At 38.8% G+C, this 21,609-nt stretch overlaps 1 protein-coding gene across 1 annotated transcript in view; it reads left to right on the top strand.

Moving 5' to 3' along the window:
- The window catches only part of ALMS1 (ALMS1, centrosome and basal body associated protein), a 75,704-nt gene that overhangs the window by 24,703 nt on the left and 29,392 nt on the right, over positions 1-21,609 (top strand). Inside the window, exons 4-8 of the mRNA XM_026072730.1 lie at positions 5,170-5,290; positions 5,993-8,240; positions 11,214-11,373; positions 13,023-14,267; positions 15,197-15,327. Coding sequence (XP_025928515.1) covers positions 5,170-5,290; positions 5,993-8,240; positions 11,214-11,373; positions 13,023-14,267; positions 15,197-15,327 — 3,905 coding nt within the window. The remainder of the gene's footprint in view (positions 1-5,169; positions 5,291-5,992; positions 8,241-11,213; positions 11,374-13,022; positions 14,268-15,196; positions 15,328-21,609) is intronic.

The following is a 21,609-nucleotide window of genomic DNA, read 5'->3' on the forward strand; positions in this document are numbered from 1 at the left end:
GTTATGGGAGACAGTGTCAAAAGCCTTGCTGAAGTCAAGGTAGACAACATCCACTGCTCTCCTCTCATCTACCCAGCCAGTCATTCCATCATAGAAGGCTATCGGGTTGGTTAAGCGTGATTTCCCCTTGGTGAATCCATGCTGACTACTCCTGATCACCTTCTTTTCCTCCACATGCTTGGAGATGGCCTCCAGGATGATCTGCTGCATCACCTTTCCAGGGATGCAGGTGAGGCTGGCTGGCCTTTAGTTCCCTGGGTCCTCCTTCTTGCCCTTTTTGAAGACTGGGGTGACATTAGCTTTCTTCCAGTCTTCAGGCACCTCTCCTGTTCTCCATGATCATTCAAAGATGAYGGAGAGTGGCCTAGCAATAACATCTGCCAGTTCCCTCAGTGCTTGTGGGCGCATCCCACTGGGGCCCATGGATTTGTGGGTGTCAGGTTTGCTTAAATGATCTCTAACCCGATCCTCCTCACCAAGGGAAAGTCTTCCTTTCTCCAGACTTTCTCTCTTGCCTCCAGGGTCTGGGGTTCCTGAGGGCTGSYCTKAGCAGTAAAGACTGAAGCAAAGGCGGCATTCAGTATCTCTCTGCCTTCTCTGCATCCTTCGTCACCAGGGCACCCACCCCATTCAGCAGCGGGCCCACATTATCCTGCGTGCTTGTTCCCACTACATCGCTTGCGCAAAGTCTAGTGATTATGTGAATCRCTAGTGCAGTCAGATGAGCTTGCTGTGTGAGCTGAAAAATTAATGGTAAGGTTGGAAATGGAGATGGTTAAATTTCAGCGGGATCTGAGCGCTGACGCCAGTGCAAAAAAGGAGGGGGAAACACATCCTTGGGGGTGTGTGTGGAGAGACTGGGGTTGACCCTTCTTGCTGGAACGTAGCCTAACTGCTTCAAGTGGAGATGGAGAACTTGAGAGCTCTTGTTTGGGACTACATGTAAGATGCTGAGGAGGGAGAAAGAGAAGCAAAGCAAAACTTGTGCATTTGAAATAACGACTGGGGTAATTAATGATCCAGCTAAACTGCCTCGCACCTTTTGTCGAAAGCCACTTGCGTTGTTGTATCATGTTGATACACTCGAGTGTCTTATTTGTAGTCTGAGTGTGCATAAACTTCAGTGTTTGACCACTGGACTTTGTTACATCTTGCCTACTGAACTGAAATAGTCTTAATTACCAGATTTTTGGTCCCGTGTATATACATACAAATGTCTTCAAATTGTCTATAATCTTCTCTTTRATTTATACTAAACAGATCTAGCTTCTGGAGGCTTTCATGATATGGCACGTTTCTCCAATCCTTTATTCTTCTAGCTGTTTTCACTGAGCCTGCTGTCGTATGTATAAATATCTTCTGAATTACCATCATCAGGAACTGCAAATATTATTCCAATAGTAGTTTTAGTAACAGAATGGAAATACTTGGTTACTCCTATTCAAAATTTCCCTTTTTATTTATTTCCAAAATGGCAAAATATTTTTAATATGGTATTGCACTGGGCTCACGTTGGTTGTTTATTTGTCAAGACCCCAAGTCCACRTCTGAATAGTTGCTTTCCAGGGTACTCCTTGACTCTGTTTGAATAGACAGCATGCTTTGTTCCCAGGACATACGACTCTGTTTTGATTATACTCAAATTCCTACTGTTTGTCCTGCTGTGACGCCAGTTGACTCAGATTGCCCTGTATCGGTGATCTGCGCTCTTAGTGACTGCTCAGCCAACACCTTCCCCTTCTGCAGGCCTTCTCCGTAAGAACTTTATGAGTTTCTGAAGGGGTTCCCAAGTAGGGCAGGGACAAGAGCTCTTGCTGAGGGACCTGCCTGGGTACCTACCCATGCTGTGAGGAGTTCCTGCTTATAATTCCACACATGGAGAATGGCAAATCATTTTTTTTTTTCCCCCCCTCATCTGTTTGAGTGCTGTGTTGAATCTTTTTGATAAGTGTTATGTGGTGCTTAAATTTGTGTTGCTATAATATACCTTTTGAAACATTGATTTATCAGCCAAATGTTGTGATTCCTGTTGTCTGTGTGTGTATATATATATTTGTGTGTGTGTATACACGCACATTTATTTTATMTATGTATATGCATGCGTATATATATAAAAATAAAATTATTTGTCAGAATGTATTTTTATCAGTATTTGACAGCTTTTTTCAATTATTTTTGGTTCCCTCTCTCATAGTCTTTTTTTGTCTCTTCATATACAAAGTTAGTGCACGCAGTCTTTATTATGTAGAAAAGATTTTTTTTTTCTTTAATCGCTCCTGATTCTCAGTTTAACTTGAAAACACAGTTTCATTCAAAGTGAAGAACTTAATCTGAAAGTCAGGAACACTTATTTTCCTTTTCTGTTGTATGAATAAAAATGAGATGCCAGTTCTGAAAACATGAAGTATATCATGATGTGAAATGACAAGTTTAATTCGATAACYGCAATTACTATTTCATTTGTTCACTAATATCATTAGTTCTAAAAATAAAACAAGATTTTTTTGGGGGGGGGGAAGCTGTGCATCTAACACAGCTAAAGTAGCTTGGYTTTCTAACCTGCTTAATGTTTCTTAAAATAAATGTTTTATCTTCAGTGGAATTCTATTTCCAAGCTAGCTATRGTTAATCTACTGTTTCAGTATTTTCAAGCATATTGAAAATAAAAAAAAATGGAGAAACATATACTAAACGSARTAAATATTTGAGTAAATACATTGTWGATCTTGTGTCCACTCCCAGTTATTGGTTGGGGATAAGAAATTTAACRTRGTTCTGAATCRGTATCGGCCACTAAAAACAAACCTCCTTCTTTTGTTTAAGATAAGTTTTAAATAAACTCTAAAGAGATTGCAGTGAATTAAATCACTGTCTCCTTTTTCTTGATTTTTTTAAATCATGATTCAAATTGTGATTAAAATAATGTAAGTACAAATCAGTCTAGTACGTTAGATGACGATCCTGGTCGGAGCGCTGAGGCACTATTATATTATAGATGAGACATCCCTGACCTTGCTGCTTGCTTCCTTGGATCCTGCCCCCTCCGTGCTTATGCTGTCAATGTTGAGTTCTCTCCTTTTTTTTCTGTTCTACTTTTTCTATGCTTCCCCAGGCGCTATGGTTGTGTTTTCACCCCGCTTTGCACAGATGCGTACCAGTCTGCATTTAAGCCTCTTCTGAATGCCTCCTCTTGTCAAAGTGCTCAGAAGGAGCCATTCATACCTATTTTTTAAACATACAAATCTTCTCCTTTCCTACAAGCTTTCACACACACAAAAAAAAAGGAGGCAGCTTATTTTAATTTTCATACTTGTATCACAGGTACTTATCAAGAGCAAAGTGAGATGAAGTGGTGACTAGTGTAATGCATTTTTTCTGATTAAGTAATGGGGAAAGTAGAGCTTTAAGGAGGTACAGGATGCCAGAAAAACAAAAACTCCCCTTTTAAGTTGCTATAGCATGTTTGTGCCATCTGTACTACAGATGCTAAAGTATAAATTTGGCTTCCTCTAGGAGACATTAGGCTTGCCATGTGGTGGAGACAGCTGTTGAGATAGAAAGAAATTTTTGGATCTGTATAGCAATCATATTATTATTGTAGCTGTTGATGGGGTGGGACGAGGGGGCATCCATATTTTGAGCCAGCTTTACTGTATGAGGTAGAGTTACTTCTATCCATGTAATCATACTCTTGATATGTAATGGAGTGGTAAAGTAATTAAAAAACCATTGTTAACTTGCAATATTAAATTAAAAATGAATCAAAAATGTTTTTGCTTGTGGTCTGATATCACTCATGAGGTGATGTAATCCAGGCTATGGAAAGCCTAAGGTTAAAGCTGACATAATGTAAACTTAATTTTTTCCTTTTTTGTGTAATGGTCRTCTTATCTGATGTGATTATGCTTCTGTAAGTGATACAGAGTCTAGTTTGTTATAGACACTTGAATACTAATAAACCTAGTTTAGGCAAATGTGAACTCTGCTTCTGAAAGTCAGACTCTTAATGGGAAATTGCTTTTTTGCTTTTAAAAAATTTGTTCTTCTATCAAAGTATTGGAAGTAAGTTTTTTCCATCTATCAAAATATATATGTAGCTATTTACATTTATCAGCTACAAGCTTATGGTTGTTCTTATTGTTGTGGTATAACACAATACCTTTTGTTTTTATAAGCAATGAATTAAAAAAAAGAGAAGTGCCCAAAAGGTCAAAGAACAAAGAAACATGTGATAGAAATTAAAATTTATTGCTACARAAATAGATATTGGTACTTGTATAATTGTGATGACTAAATTTTATTATTACTTGCATGTTGAAACCCTAGAGAAAAAATCTTTACGACCTTTACTATAACCAAAATTTATGGRAAATGGCAATTGGAAAAGGCATCATCAGGGCTTCTTGGTTTTTAAAGGAGTAAATGAACAGTAAATTCCAGTAACTGACTTGATTSCCTCCCTGGCAAAGAATATTAACCTTTCTAGTAAAACCTACCTCCGCAGTGATTTGTTTGTAGTACTTGTAAAAGGACTTGTACTACTAAAACCCAAGAGATTAACCCTGAGTGTGTAGCCCCTTCCTGCCACATYGGTATTACTGACCTGTTACAGATGCCATCCCCATTATTTTAATGTATCAGATGGATTCTACTCCAGAAAGTTTTTGGTCTAAGGACTGGCAATTTAGAAGAGAGAAAAAAATAGCCATTTCATATAACAGGTAGCTCGGTTCAGTAAGTAGTATAGCAGTTTAGAGCGTCTTAGAAAATCCATATGGCCTTCTGGGTAGAAGCCCTGTTGATGTCCTCCCAGCTGCATAGACTGTGTGGAAATCGTTAGGTAAGGGGCTGACTAGCAGTGTGGACAAGCAGAGGGATGTGTGCAAAAAGAAGCTTAAACACAGAGTTTAAGTTAGAGATGTCAATGTCATGTAGACTGATGACAAAAAACCTGAATTTGGTACTTAACAAGAAAGCTGAATTTGATCCGTAAGGGAATGTGCTTCAGCRTAGAACTTAAATGTTGGAATAATATAATTTTGACTGTATTTTGCATGTTTTTGAGCTTTGAAGGCTTTATTAGTTGGCAGGACAAATTTAAAGAGGAGTTACCTTGCAAGCTTTGATTACAGTATTATTGCCTCTCAATGGCATTTTTATCTTTAACAGATATTCAGGACAGTCGATTCTCTCCGTGTCTTCCACTGCTGATGACGTATTCAACACAAGGTCAAAAAACTTTAGGTGATACACTTTTCCAGCAGTCAGAAGTGGATTTTATTCCTTTAAGGTGGGATAAAATTACCTATGTCATGACATAATCTGCACTTCCTTCCTGTCTGAGCATGATTTTTTTTTACACTGGTTAATTAAATAATTAGTTTTATGGACATGGAAATAGGACAAAGTGTTGTTGTTGTTGTTGTTTAGRGAGAAGGCTTTGTCAGAGATCTGCTAGTCATTTTATTTTGCCTTCAAAAGGATTTGAACAAGGGAAAACAGGGACAGGCCTCGTCTGAATTTGTCATTGTAATGTACCTGAAGAAAAGGGAAGATAAGGAACTCCACCCTTCTAGACATCTTTTTAATTTTCTTAGCCTCTGAAATAAACTTGATCAAATTTTAGGGACAAAAATTAGATAGAGTTTTCATTTATATTAATAAATACATACATGTACWTATATAAAATTAAGTTTTGTATATACTAGAATAGTATCTATTATGTATGGTATAAAATRCTAAAGAAATGAGTAGTCTTTTCAGACCTTTATTTTATAGGACAGTAGTACTTTTTGATATTGTTTGGCCTTTCTTTAAAGACTTTAAATACACTTTGGCCTGTTTAGGGGATATATTTATGTACATGTTGTTACACCCCAGTTATTTGTCTGGGTAAAGTGCTACTTTTTTGCGCCTTGTACTAAGGCAGAAAACATGGTTGTTGAACTCAAGATATCATCAGAAATTCACTTACTTTTCTTGCCTCTTCTAGAGGAATCCCTGATGTTTCCAGTACTTCTGAGGTGCATTCGAAGCCTTTGCAGATCCATGAAGCTCTGTGGCTGACAGACACTGAAATACCTTCTGATGCACTCAGTGACTGCCTTACTTTGTCCCAGCATCCTCTTCCATTCAGAAATGCGGATCCTTGTGATGTCRGTTTTAGTGGTCATTTGTCTCAGCAGACTTCTTTTTCTGGACAGCTACTTGTGGGCAAGGACACAAATGAAGACTGTAAAAGTGATACAAGTGAGAAGGCTCTGATTCCCCAAACAGGTGACAGTTTAGCACACTCGACTTCAAATAAGATGCTAACCAAGGCAAATAGACCGAAGCAAATTGAAGTTTCTCCTGCAAAGCAGACCTGTAATACTTCTGTAAAAGATGAACGTTTCTCTCAGGACAACAATATACCAGTTCCTGTTCTTGAGCTTCCAGAGAAAGAAGAAAGGTTRTTGAGGCATGATGAGTTCTCCTCATCTTCAGAAAACTCTTGTAAAACGGCAYTGACAAGGACCTCTGAAAACTGTGAAACAGAGATGCAAATGGAAAAGGTAAAAATGGCTGAGAGTGAGTCAGAAGGTTGGGTAAGACAGATAGAGAAGCTGGAAAAAGAAAGGAAAGTTCCTGAGCTTGGTTTCTCTAATACATTACCTGATGATTTAAGGAAAGACAATTGTAAAAATTCAGATACACAGGATATATTTTCTGCWAAGAATTCTGAAATATCCAGACTGTCCAAGGAACATGATGCAGATTTGAATGAATCCGGAAACTTGAAGTTAAAGGAACTCCAGGGAGTTTTTCTAGCTCACCGGAAACAACCATCTTCTGCAATGAGATTTGAGAAAGAGGAATTTATCCCTACTGTGACAGCTACTAGTGACTGTGTACCTAAACAACTAGTTACGACCAACATGAAAGCTCCATCTCCACGCAGTGAGAAAGAGAGTGCCCAAGCGGAAGYAGAACCTGGAGTAAGCAGGACTGAATTAACTGTATCAGATTTTTCCATAGAAAGGGGACATAAAGTTACACGTGTTTCCCCTTCATTTAATCTCCTCATAGGTGATGGTTCATTCTTTGGACACTTAGCTTGTCCAAAATATCAATCTACACCAGGGATACTTGTAAACAAAAACATTAAGGCAGATGAACTGAGTAAAATCCTTCCGAACAAATCAAATATTCAGGCTTCACTTTCACGCYTAAATGAAGAAGCTTTAGGGAACTCATCTACCAGTACACCTACTTCTTCTGTTGAAAAGCACCATTCACTCCAGTGTGCTTGGGAAGAAAATAATGAACACTCTGAGCCCTTAAAATTGAAATATCCCCACACTGGAAGAATCCAGTCTCTCCCATCCCTTAATTTCATGGAGAAGGTAGGGGCTTGGAATGTGAGCCAGCCAGAGAAGATGTCCAGTTCACTGCCTTTATGTGACCCAAGTGGAACTTCTCCTAGAAGKAGAGCCTACAGTGCAATTGCCAATTCTTCAAACCATATTTTATCGATACGAAATAGCAATGGAGACCTCAAGGATTATGTTGTTGCTTCCTCTAGAGAGACAGAGTCATTGGCAAATTTGCCTTTCCGTAATGAAAACTTAGTGCTCGTCCGCCCTCTTACCAGATCTCAGTCTGACGACTCAGTAAGTGTTGCCAGTAGGAACCCCTCCCTGACTGAAGTTGTTCAGCCAGCAAACTCAACACAGGCAGTGCTACCGTTAGAAGAAAAGAGTGATATTTTAGGAGTGTCTGAAAATAAAGAAAGCAGTAGTAGCTTAGTAGGCTCCATGTTACAGAAGTTTGCAGCCAAGCTTGTTGTTACTGGATCTGRTGACGAAGATGTTGAAAGTAACAGTACAGGACAAAGTTCAGACCCAAATGTGTTCATTTCTAGTGAAAGAGTTGATCAGCTCCTTAGAGAGGATGGAAGCTCTCCAGCTGATGACGAAGAGAGTTGTGGTGGTCTTGAAAATCAAAGACAGCCTCATAACTTAGATGTTACTCCTGGCCATGTTACTATGGACAATTTCAGTGATATTTCCCCAGATAGTTTGAATCTTCTTGCTAGTTCTGGGGGAAGTAGCCAGGTGGACGTGGGCTCTGCAGGGTACTCTTCTGTGGTTTCTAGGCACTTCTTCACCAGCGCAGAAGAGGATAACTTTATCCCCTTTGGAGCAACTCCTTTGAAAACTCCAGAAAAAGAAGAGCTAAATATTGAAGAAAGGATCCCAGTAAGTTATATTCTCATATTTTTGTGACTGTTCTTTACCTTTGGTTATGARAAGATTGGAGTATACTTGTGTTCCTTACAGTGAGTAGGACAGAGGTGCAGGAAGTATAGCAGGAATGGTCCTCTGAGTTGAAGGACTAGCGTGYTTATAGGTCGTTTCTGATATCCAGTCATGTCGGGAGCCTGTCATGCAGTAGGTAATCTTTTAGAGATGTCAGCTAATATACCTGCATTATGTAAGGTAATGGAGCCTAATAAATCTTAAAGAACCCTTTGTAGTAATATTTAATACAGGCAAAGAAAGGGTTGGATGTGGAGATTTCTGCCCTCCCCCAGGTATAAATGATAATAACACAGTAGAAGAATATGAAGAGAAATGTAAAGATTGGTGGCTGATGATGGCAAAGCATAATGGACAAAAGAAACGAATAGGACATAGTGATAAAAGTGGAATCTTCYTCATACAAAGACTTGTAAATAAGTTGCTTATAGTTCTGTTAGTGTATTAATAAGCCATTTCTGACCTTCTGGTCTCTTTCAAATGATCAGCTTATTTCTCAAACATGAGGTTGAGACTCAAATGCTGACTAAGGAAATGTTAGACTGCAGGAGAGAGAGCTGAACTTCACCCACCCACGGATCTTCAATAATAGCAAAACCAACACAGAACTTCTTGGCAAATCAAATTGCCTTTTTTTTTTCTTTTTTCTATAAATATTCTTTTTTGCTTGTTCACTTTGTTCCAGTATCTAAGGCATAAATTCCTGGTTCTTTGTATGTTGCTCATGAAGAATGTTAGAATCCTCTGCATAGCTTTTCCATTACATCTTATTTGGCTAATGCAGATTTCATTTCTCCCTTCCCCATTTTAGGATGGTTGGTGTGAGAATAGAGGGCAGATTGTGGCAGCCATRTTACTATACTAATAACTATTGAGTGTTAGAGAAAATTAAATGCAAATTTATGCTAATGATAAACATGCAATTATATTCAGAATAAGTGGCTGTTCCTCTTGCAGAATGACTCTTATAATCATTAGGTCTTTGGAACTCGGTTTTAGAAACACTCTTCTGTATAAGTTGTCTCTGAAAATACATATTAAAACAAATATAAATATTTTAGGGAGGATATCTTAAACGAAATTCATTAGATACAAAAGTTGACTGTTACCTCCACTTTTATTTTACGAATACAATTAGACATGCGCTCCAGCGCTAGTTCTAATGAAATTTGTTCTCATAAATCACTGACAAGATAAAGGAGATTAGGTCACATATATGGCTATTAATATGTAGGTTTATAATAGAATCACAGGAAATAGAGTTGGCTAAGATCTCTAAGGTCATTTATTTCATTTTTTTGGTTGGTTTAGAACATAGTATAGACAAGTTGAAACTAACTCACCCCTGGAAGTGATTAAGTCAAGGTAACTTTGCTTAACCACTTACAATGTCTGTATGCAGACTTGGATGCTCTGTTAAAAGAGGAGAAAGTAATTTCTCAGGAGAATCCTAGGGGGCTCTCACCTCCAAGAGACTCTGCTCCAGCCTTCAAAATATAGTTATGAAGGGAATGATACTGTTTGTGTCTGAAGTAACAATCTCGTGGATGTTGCACAGAGAGACGGTTTCACCCTTGTTATGTTTTTTTTCTATGTATTTTGCAGATTCTTTGTTTGAGTATGGTTTTTGTTTGGCTGCTTTAAACTAACTGGTTTGTTTAATGTTAATGAAAAATTATAACTGGATAGTGGCTATAGATGTTTATATACTATTACAAAAAGTGCTTATGCGCATTTATTCTCTACTAATTGTCTTACAGAAAAGGAAAAGACATGCATTTTATGCTTTTTTTTTTTTTTAATACTATGAAGTGATTTACTGCTTTAGCTGCTCTAGTAAGCCTAAGTCTTAACTGAGCATAGAATTWGTATACTTGGGGGTCCTAGGATTTATAAACTTAAACCAGTGCAGTTGATTGTATCCAGAAATGGTTTCATAACCAGGGAGTTTTTGAGATATTGCTGAAATATGTTCCTTACATGCAAGTCCACTGAGCAAGTGTRCAATTTTATATTAGACCAGCTGAGTTTCTTTATAGAAGTTTGAATAGAGGAGACTGATTCTATCCCTTGGCCAATACAGATTTATTCCCTGTAGCGGTGTCACAGAAAGCTGGTTCATAATGTTGTTTTATTTCTACCAGCTTTGACATTCTGGAAGAAAAAGCTTTTAAACCAAAGCTTTGTGTTCTACTTCTAGCTGTTAAATGAYATTTTAAGCAGGTGAGGCCAAAGCTTTCCAACCTCCTTTGAAGTATCAGGTTTATTATCGCTTGTGCTATGTACAGAGCATGCGTATGAGTAAAAAGGCTATCAGCAGTGGGCTGTTGTCACAAGAACAAGGTATGTGGCCCTCCTTTGGCCTTCTCCTTATTTTCAGGGCCCTATGGGAARAGTGGGGTACTGGATTAACTGTTCTGTTTGTAGCAGACCATTACCAATTGCCGTTTTTGGCACATGATGAGGGAAAAGTCATGAAAACACAAGGAAAAACTGTTGGTCACGCACAAGCTATCACCATCTGAACAGTTCTTGCAGCCTATTTCTGATTTGCTTCCAGAAATAAAATAATGAGGAATAGGTTGCAGGATGTGTGAATTGTCCTGATGGGCTGCATGCGGCTTGTAAGATGCTGGTTAGTCAGGCCTATTTTAGTAATTTTAGCTAGAAAAGAGGCCTGTCGCTTGTGATTCGAAGCAGGAAATAAGTTGGAGGTGTTGTCTGACACGTGACTACTTTAGTGTTTTATGTTAAGTGTTAGTGCAAGTTGAACGTGACTTAGGCTCAAGATGTTGTTTTAAAACAAGTTGTGTGTGTGTTAAGCTGATGGGGAGAGCATCTATAACTTCAGAATCCCCTGACATTCTGTTTCTTTGCAAGAGTGCCGTATATTTCTTCTTTTCCTCTCGTTAGGTATATCTTCGCAACCTTGGCATTGACCAGTCACCTGGATCTATACTGACTCCATTTTTACCCCGAGGACCGATCAGGGAAGTTGAATTTTCCCCTTCGGAGCTTAGAACGCTGAAGGACTCCACTGACACGCTTAGGAAGACGGCTCCGCGGCCACAAGGTATTGGGAAGGAAGGCCTTGTGTTGTGCAAACCTTAGAGGATACGGAACCACAGATACATCCATGAGGTTGCTACTGGCCTGRTAGTGTCAAATGTACTTCTCATTTGGTGCTCTCTTTCACTCATATGATTCAACCTTCTCCATTCTGCGACATGAGATATTTAGCACTGGATAAGCAAGCATTGAAACCTTTGAAAAGAGGCCGCCTCATTAAGGAATCATGGTTACATGGCTTCTTCTAGTCAGTGCAGTGGCAATTTATCTTTTTTTCTTTACTTCTCTTTTTAGGAGAGTTCTTACAAAGCAAAAATTTTTTTTTAATCTAAAGATTAAGGAAATGTTACCATTTCTCTCCTCTAGTGAGAGCAGTAAGTCTTGGTTTCGCTTTCCTCCTGAGACTTCTTTGGTGTGTTCAGTGTGACAAAAAGTCATGCATGCTCTATAACTGACCAAATCAGTTCATGAATCAGTCCATCTCAACATAAAAATATATTGATACGACCTTAACAAGCATTGAGTCATTTTATATGAAGAACAGTATGTGCTCAGGCAGGGTTAAGATATGCTTCAGTGACCTGCCTATGTAGTAAGTCATTAATATGTTAAAACGTGCATTGTAGCATGCTTAAAATTTTGTATGTTCCTTAGCAGATTTTGTCCTCTTTTGTTTTGTCATTTGCATCTTGTACCTCACACAGGAGAGCTAATCTGAAGGCTTTTCACAACGAATACCTGTCTTACCCCTGAACGTCTGTGACTTTTCAAGAAGACTGTGCTGACCTGTCTTTCTGACCAGCAGTGATCAAATGCATCTCTTTCTCATGCCTGTCAGGCTTTCTTGCCTGTGTTTTTAATATATATATATTTATTATTATTATTATTTTCCTTCTTTAAGCATCATGGGAGACTTGGCAAAGGAGACAACTTGGCAACCAGTACAGGGACACAGTTTTCCTCAGCAGAGATATTATTCAGCTGGTCTGTGTGATGTACTTAAGATATCAGTTGGGCCATGAAACAAAACTGTGTTTGAAACAGAAAATAACTGTTGTCAGGCATACYGGGGAGTTAGCTCTTGAATGTTGTCAGTACCTGCCAGTAGGGATTTAAGAACAGCATTTACACTTAAGTACATTTTTGTAAAGCAATTATGTTTTATATATTCAGTTGTTAAATATGCATCTTGTTTGCTTTTGGACCTTTCTAACCAGGAAATAAGATTATCGATCGGCTGTCCTTAGTCCAAAAAATATTTTGGAAATACTGCCCAAAGCACTTCTGTTTCTTGCAGGGATACTTTTATAATCGACGTGTTCATTTGGACATATAGGGACCAATATGTCATATATTTAAGAACTTTTGTTTAAAATTTATTTTAAGCATTTATTTAAAAGCTAGTTATTTAAAAGCAAAATTCTGTAATTTCTTTAATATTTTTCCAAAACAGTCTAGGGGATTTCTTTCAGTATATAATTCCCCTGGAGATCTTAGCTCAAAGTCCCATTCTAAAAACAGTTTCCTAAATGCTTTCTAATATTTGAATTTTTTTCCCTCCTTTACAAGCTCTGTAGTACAAGAAAAGTAGTCTTTATTGAGGCAGATATTTTTCAGAGCCCCAAACTTAATGAATCTTCTGTTTCTTTGTAGATGAATTGCTGGCTGCAGTTGACGCTACACAAACAAGTTTTAACTCTGGCGCTTCCGCTCTCAGTATGTCTATCCCAGTGGGTTCAGAAGTTGGCTCTGATATTCTGTTACCCAGTGAGCTCTCTCCTTGCTTCTCAAGATCTTCTGGAGACAGACCAGTGAGTCAGTGCAGTATTTCATGCCACCAACAGAAGCTAACTGCTTCCCATTATGGTGAAAGCAGAGCAGAGTATTTAGCTGTCTCCAGACTAGCTGAACCAAATCAGCAGCTGCAGACGGTCTCACCTGACCGCTGTTCTGATGGAGAAAGTCCCATGCTTGCTGCAAAAGATGTTCAAGATCTGGTAGCTAAAAATGAGTCGAAAGATGCGAATAGCAGCCTGCAGAGATGGCCTGCAGGTTCTTTGGCTGGAGTTAAAAAAGAAATGGAAGTTGAGATAGGATCACAACCTTCAAGCGTAGGTACTTCTGGTAATGAGAGGAATAAGGATCAAGAAAGTGGTTCCTTGATTGGATCTGATGCATTGAAAGAAATACGTAAGCTTTTAGCAGAGGCAGAGGATATAGCTGGCAGCTGGTGTGACCCTGTCGCTTCCACTGCCTCTTCTAGAGAAACTGTTGACTCTTCTCCAGTGCTAATTAAAAAAGAGAGTGGCCCCAAAGATTCCAGGGTAGTGAAAGACAACGTCCCTGAGTTTCGGAGGATATTGTCATGGGATGAAGCTATGACCCGAAGAAGTATGCAGGAAGAGGGGTCAGTAATAAAGTCCTTGAATTCTTATCAAGGCAGTATGAGATGGGGAAGTTCTCTTGGTGTCAATTTACATAGCACTGAGGAGATGATGAAAGAGATGACCAAAGAGGTTAGGGCAGGAAAATCTGTAGGAAGGTCTGAGCCAGAAGGGTGCAGTAGTGCAACTACAGACAGAAATGCCCCTGCTTTTGTGGCTGTTGCACAAAGTAGTGCAAGTAGTGAACTGAGCAGTGAGAAGACTTCAGAGCTCGTGAATCCTTCTCCATCAGAGCCTCTAGGCTGTATCAGTGAGGCCCTGGGAAGCTTCCAGAGCACCTTGGCTAAAGCTAGTGTAGCTGGCAGCAAGGAGGGAGGAATTCAAGAGAATGATAACAGTAGCAGTGGAGATTCACTAGCTGCCCATGTCAAAAACCTTCTCAGAAATGGATCGCCTGTGACACATGCAAAACAAATTTTAAGAAGTGCAGAGGAAGAGGAGAGGAAAGCACGAGGTAATCCAATGTTTCAGTTGTGTTTTACAAAGTGTTACATCAAAATGCTAAATCTTGATTTGCATATACATTCTAGAAATTGCTTTAAGTGAACGGGTAAGGGTGTAGAAGGACATCTTAGGTCATTTGAGTCTGTTCCCCTGATTTTAAAGGTATTTGTATCATAATGTTGTTGATGATAAGCTTTAATGGAGCTCAGTAAAAATAACTGGCTCTCTTCCCCTCCCCTTCCAATCTTCTTAGGGGAGGCCATTCCAGACCCTTGATGCTTAGAAACCACTTCTAGTTTTCACTCTCAGAGTGAGTTTGTACCTATTTGTCCCTTTGTTAACGTTGTTCTTTGGGTAATATCTCTTGTCATCTTTGTGTTACTCCTCTGCCACCCTCCTCACTACTCATATCTTTGAAAAGAACAGTTGTATCTCTTAGTCTTCGTTTTGCAAGGCATAAATGATCAATGTCTTTCAGTTGTCTTAGGTAGCATATTAGAGTGAAATATAACTGTTGTACTTTTCCAGTGTGAGTACCTTTTTTGACTAATGTTGATAACAAATGTTGATATGAAAAAAACGGTGTTTTGTGCAAAATATTATTTGTCCACATAGTTGTTAAAAATGTGCTAGGTTAAGAAATTGGGGAGGGGATTGCGTGAAAGAGTATTGACCTGAATCAGAGACTGTAAAGATGACTATCAGAACCAGGCAATGGGTTCTGGATCCATCTTTCCAAATAAATGTTCAAAAGACCAATTTTAAATCATATTCTTGGTCACCCAGTTCTGGTATTTGACAGTGGTCTTTATTTCCTCAGTCATGGTAGTTGGAAATGCATTGCATAATTTTGATTTTAAGTTATAAAACTGTTATCATACATGATGTGAGAAAATGAAAGGAGAACTGCTTTCTGTTTTGTTTTCTCTTTCTGTGTAGCCTGGGTGAAGCTAAAACTGGCCAGCCGATCTCAGGAATCCGTGTCAGACCTGAGTGAAGAGGACCGACGAAGAATAGAGGAGATCAAGGCAGAGCTGCTTCTGAGTGCCAAGAAATTTGGAGCAGCCAAGGTACAGAAGGCACAAAGCAGCCTGTTTGGGGAAAAATATTTTAAATGGTGGCTAAATGCTACCATCTTGCTTGTTGTCCTAAAGAAATGAGGCTTCCGTGATAGTCCTGTCAGTCCTTTTCAAAAGTGTTTGAACCTGTTGCAATTTCAGGGCACCAGATGTTTCCAAGAATTATATTCCTACAATATTTTTAAAGACTGGTAGCTAGTTARGGGAGAAAGATGCAAGTTAACCTGAGCTCTGTTTAGTGCATACCCTTATTTTGTGTTTGGGCCTGGTATAGTAAGTTCCTATGTGTGTCTTTGGACCTGCTGTGACACATGCTGTTTTTTTTTTTTTTTCCCAGACAGCAGTTGGAGTTAGTAGAAGGGAGGGAGATGATGGGAGAGGGAGAACTGAAGATGTTCTGAAGGAATGAGGGAGAGAGATGTGGTCAGTGATGATGTGATGGGAGAGTTAGTGTTTTCATGGCAAGAAGGTGCACACGGGTCACAGTTCCAGTAGGCTTAATTAGTTCTGCTTTGCACAACGCATTTGTGCATGTGGTAACTGTCTTGTAAACTCCTCATCCTGTGAAGGAGGATACTGTACAAGGTAATACAGTCGTCCAAGTGATAGCAGTATTTGTTGTATTACTTCCCTTGTGTTCTGAAATGTTTAAGAAATGATGTGATGTTTGTATGGAAAAGGATGCTTCTGGGAAGAAGGCAGTAGATTGTTCCTCCTTTGTGTTGATGGTGTTAAAAGTAATGGGCTTAAAGGGCAAAAAAGAATGTTGCTATTGGAAAAGAAATGCGTCAACAATTAGGATGATGAGAGCAGACTGCTTAGGAAGATTATGATGTGTTAATCATACTACATTTTTAAGAACAGGTAAGGCGAGTATCTGTAAAGAATAATGTAAGCATAGTTAATGGTGAGTTGGGGCAGGGATATAGGCTAGATGAGCTTTGTCTCTTACAACCCTATTTTTTTATGAAAACTTGGCATTGAACTGTTGTCATGTTTTGTGAATGTTACTTGGAACACTTCTAGTTCATATATTAATTTGTCCTGATTGGAATTTGTGTAAGCTGGAATATATTACTTGACTTTACCCATTTTCTGCATTTGTCTGAGGTCCAGGCTTCTCATGTCATGCTTTTTAGTGGCTGTCCATGTGTCCCAGGATAGAGCACTCTTCATAGAGAATATTTTGAACAAAAGGCACAGACTGGAAGAAATGTGGAGATATTTATATGAGAAGATGAGAAACAGATGGGTGATGAATTCATGCTGTGCAGGGCAGAGGACCATGAGGTGGTAGAAGAGAGACTTGATAATTAAGCAGACATTAAGGTAGGGGCAGTTTCTGAGGAGAGTATGGAAAATTTGTGTTTGAAAATGTAGTCATAATCTGTCCTTAGTCTGGTGTTTCAGACAAATGACCTTAGCATTAACAGTATCTTCTGCTTTTTCTGTAGATTGGCTGCCTCTTGGCAAAAACAGTAGGAAAAAAAGTCTTGCATTAGCTAGGAAAAAAGAAAAAGTTGTCTTAGAAGTACTCCCATTTGTGTTTACAATTCGTTAGGCACTAGTTCAGACATCAGTTCTGGAAAAATATCAGACCAGACTTCTGAGTTATTTAGGTATTAATGTAATCTTCTATTTGGGGAGCCTAAAAAAAATAAATTTAACAATGTTATTTATTTTGGGAAATTTAGACAAAGGATTCCTCTCACTTAAAAAAAAATACACAAATACATCTTTGCTTCAATCTGCTAATCAAATTAGAGGCCCTGAAGCTTTCTTTTTTTTTAATTTAGATTTTGTTAGACTACAGCTTTGTCCCTAACACTGATTTGTTATAGACTAGGACCAAACAGTTTTACAATACATTGATTAAAAAAMCAAAAAAACCCACCCAAAACAGAACAAAGATTAGAAGGAAAGTAGTTTTTTTTTTTATAAGCTTTAAAAACTGACAAAGGCAAACTGTTCTTAGTGTTCATGCAAACAATTCTTTCGTCAGAACATCATCTTTATTTACTGCTTCTGATGCAGTCTTACTATGAATGTCCTTTTTAGAAAGTTTAGGCTTTGCCTTTCATTTTTACAGGTGAAAACTCAAGAACCACCATGACATTTTACTTTTTTCAGCAGGAAACATGTGAGGCTTTTCTATAAAACAGAAAATGCAGTGAAGGAGCAGGACAGCTTGGGAGGATTCTTCTCAGGGATCTGACTTTTACTTCTGAACATTGCTCCATCTCACTTTTGGGATAGTAGAGTGTTGTTTGGTATCTGTTAGTCAGCTGTGACGTGTTAAGTAACAGTTATTCTAAAAAAAAAAAAAAAAAAGCATTATAACGATTTCTCAAGCTCAAACTGATCAGAGTGCTGAAGAATGTGATTGGGACATATGTATGTCAACACGCTCCAGGCATTTACTGAAGTGCTCAGCTGAATTGTGGCCCCAAAAAAGTAACTTTCAGTATGAAATTAGCATCTCATTTTGAAGATGTGCCCCTGATAGCAAGTAATGCTTATGACTATAACTCAAAATCAGGATTTTATTTTCTTTGTTTTCTGTTCTGTAAAACCAGCAAACTTTGCACAGTGAATCTGTTTTCTATACATTTAATTTGTGGGGTTCCTCTGATTTTCTACCTTTTCCATTACACAAGATGAGAAATACTCTATAAAAGCACAACTGTTTAAGTAATAAACACTAAAACTTGGCAGGGATGCTTAGGAATAGGTAGCAAATATGGAACTTTGGACCTTTTTCTTTTAAATTGCCTCCATTTCATATTGACCCTTCCTAAAGGTGTTGCCTGGCCATTCATGGAAAGGGAAGGTGCAGGGCTTCTTGAGGAGTATTGCCCAGTAGTATTCTTTTTTGCCTCTCTTGGTAGATAGGCCTTTGGCRAATGGTATCATTTTGGTCTTGGCAAAAATAAATTAGACTAAACTAATAGCGAGCAACTCAGATTCCCAGGAAGCAAGGAGGACAGACTGCATTCTTTCTGAATAGGGCTGAATTCTTTAATGCACATACACTGCCATCATATGTAGCCAGTGCTTATAGAACTGAGTTATATTTCAAAGGAACAGGAGTCAAAGAGTATGGATTTATTAACTTTGCAAATGTTATGTCAAGTGGCCTAAGAAATGTTACATTACAGATTGTCCAGAGACAAGTCTCGTGAAATTTAGGATTAGCTGATGGCACTCTTCTATAAACTTGCTGTTAGAATATTGTTTGTGGTAAAGGGGAGGCAGGCGGTTGTCAAGACATGCCTGTAAATATGTTGCTTTTTTGATGGATAATATTCAGCATCTGTGGCTGTAGAGGTCTGGTTTTAACCTAAGCAGGTAAGTTGGCAATACTTATTCTTTCGATGGGCTTGAGAAGTTTAACGCTAGGATGGGTGATGCTCTTCAGTCACAAAGAGCAATAGAACATCAGGAAGTTCATTGGGATTTTTAAGAAAAGCATATCAAGCATTAGTCTTGGTCTTCAGAAGTCAGCCTGGTTACTCTTCTTCTGCCTAAACTGTTAGGGTCTTTCCAGATAAAAGAATTTCCAGAATAAGAAACTGGGAGAAGCCAAGAGATGCTTAGACAACATYCTGTTCCAGGAGTGCTGTCTTTCAAAATTAGCCTTCTTCCCGTGCTGTTTGGGTACGTGTGTTTATTTTGGTCCCCCAGTTAAGACTGAAGGTTTTCTAGTTGCTATTGAACATAAGTGAAATTTCAACACATTTCTCAAACGCATCAGTTTTCCATCTAAACTGGAGACCTTATTGTGCTATGGCGTCATTTAGCGACTGGGAATCCGTAAGAACGCAGGCAGGGTATCTTTACACTTGCCGAGGAGCRTTCCCCCTTTGTATACAGAGCGCTGTGTTCTTCCACTCCTCATGCTTGGTAATTTTTTCAGGAAGTTCACCAAGTTGTAGCTGTAAAGTTACACTGCCATCTCTTGTGGATCATATGCTATAAAGGACTTTTTTTGGAAAGGCGACGCATAATGAGCACAATAAAACRTGTGAAAGACTTGGGAAGATGAGCTTCTGTGCTTGCTATCTGTTGTAGAAGTCGCTGTCTAATTTTATTGGGCAATGGAACAGGTACCTGGTTTGGGGAAGGGATCCTCTCAGGAGCTCACCTACTCTGGTACGGGACTGCCACGTCTCCTTGCACACTTCCACAGCCCCTTATTATTTACCTTAGCTGTAGGAAATACAGGAACCCAAGTAACTTCCTTAAAATAGATAAAGCCACAGAAGAGTTCTCTTTTGGAAGAAAAATCTAAGCCTTGCTGAAATGGTTTACTGCTAATGACATGTTGGATGCAGAAGGGATGGAAAAAACTTTTGCAGCATATTTATTTTTAATCTATGAAGTGTTTATTTTTAATTTGCAGAATATTTGTTTTTATTATGTGGTTTACACCAAAAACACTGCATAGTTTTTTTTTTTTTTTTTTTAATTACAATAAGTTCATCTGGACCCTTTTCATGGCAGTGCATTTATTTCAGATTTGTTCTCTGCACATCAAAGAAAATGTGATTTTTAATGATGCTAAATTAAAGTAAGGAAGTGCAGATACTGATAAACTAATAGAATGATATCCATGCTTGTGAAATTCTCTCCGAAGAAGCCTAGTGGCCTATAATTTCACATACATTAGCATGAACTCTGATTTTGGATGCTGATGAAACTATTTGTCTTTGTCTTGTCTGTTCCAGCGTTTGCTAGCAATGATACTACCTCTGGCCCTCACCCGACCAGTCTAAAAGAGATGGGGTGAAACGATGTAAGAAAGAGCTGCTATCTAGCATGTTGTGTGAAATGTGATTTGATATTTTGTGTCAGCAGTGGAGCTAAGTATGATATCTGTTTTAGTTAGTGCATATCTACTTAAGTGAGGGGGATCTCAGCGTGGATAAATGTTCACTTAGAATTGCTTCAGCTGCTTTCAGCAGTTGGAGTCTCAGTCGTTTTGTTACTGCCTCTSGTCTTGAGGGCGTTGCCATCCACAGATGAGCGGTGTTAGCAGATCAGGTAAGTAGTTGCCCTAATTTGCTTCAGGGCAAAGTCTGTCGCATTTTTTTGATCAATGCTGATGGTGACAAATTACTGGGGATGGTAACTTAAGCTTTTCTAGTCGTACTTGCAAGGCTTTATCTCTTTGCTCTTAGACTAATAGGTTTTCTGCATGCTTCTGGGAGCGTGATGTTTTGTTCAGTTGTTTGCAGTGTGATCTTTAGTCTAGAGGCACTTTGCACTTCTTTCCTTCAAGGCTGTCTTCTCTTACACCAGTCAGGTAAGATGCTGCAAAGAATAACTCTGTGTTTGGAGCTTCTGCTGTAATGAGGAAGATCTTGGAAACAAAGGTCRCAGCCCACCCCTTGACCCCCCCACGTGCACAGGCGAGCACAGAAAGTAGGGGAAAAGGGGGGTGAGCCGGTCACAGAGGATCAAGTTTTGGTTGTCTTTCTTGTCGATCTCAGTAAATCTCTGCACTCATTCACCCCCAATCCATAATGAATGTTTCTTGTTAGTCTTTGCTGTTTATAATGAGAAAGGAAAGGAGGAYATGGAATATTAAAGCTTTCCTGATGTATTTAGACATGTGTTTATTTCTACTTTGTTTTGGCAAGCAGCTAGAGCTCTTTGCTGAACCCTTCAAACCTTTTAACTCCGTATAGATTATCTAGTGCTTTGTCTGTAAAAGGTGCATGGAGAAATCAGATTTCATTCTGAGACCACAGAAGAAGGTGCAGGTTCCTTTAGAGCTGGGACTGGAACTGAGGAGCATATCCTAGAGGGAATTTTGCCATTAACTTCAGTGTCAGTAGTCTGCCTCATTAATAGGCAGCTGAAAGGCAACACCATCCGATGAGAAGTGTCTGCTCAGGGAGTAGGGTGGTTTTTTCCTTCCGATTCTGCTGAGGGACTGTAACACATGTTGCTTTGATTTTGTTTACCTACTAAGACAAGTTTTTGTTGATTGCTGCTGTTGGGATTTTTTTGATGGTGATGATGGGGCTTGAGGTAAGGAGAGRAGATGAAGCAATGAAGACTGGAAAGTATGCTGAGAACAGCGACAGTCAGTAAAATCAAGCAAAGACACAAGGGCAGAAGTTAGTGCTAAAGTAAATTGTTAGTTTCGCATAGACAAGTAATTTAGGACTCAACATGTTATGCAATTGTGCAACTGTAAAATATGTGCCGGAGATGCTTAAATACTGGTAGTCAAATAATAGATTGCTAAATATAGTTGCTCCTAAA

This window comes from Apteryx rowi, unplaced genomic scaffold (genome assembly GCF_003343035.1).
Source record: "Apteryx rowi isolate R43461 unplaced genomic scaffold, aptRow1 scaffold_35, whole genome shotgun sequence".
Classification (NCBI taxonomy): Eukaryota; Metazoa; Chordata; class Aves; order Apterygiformes; family Apterygidae; genus Apteryx; species Apteryx rowi.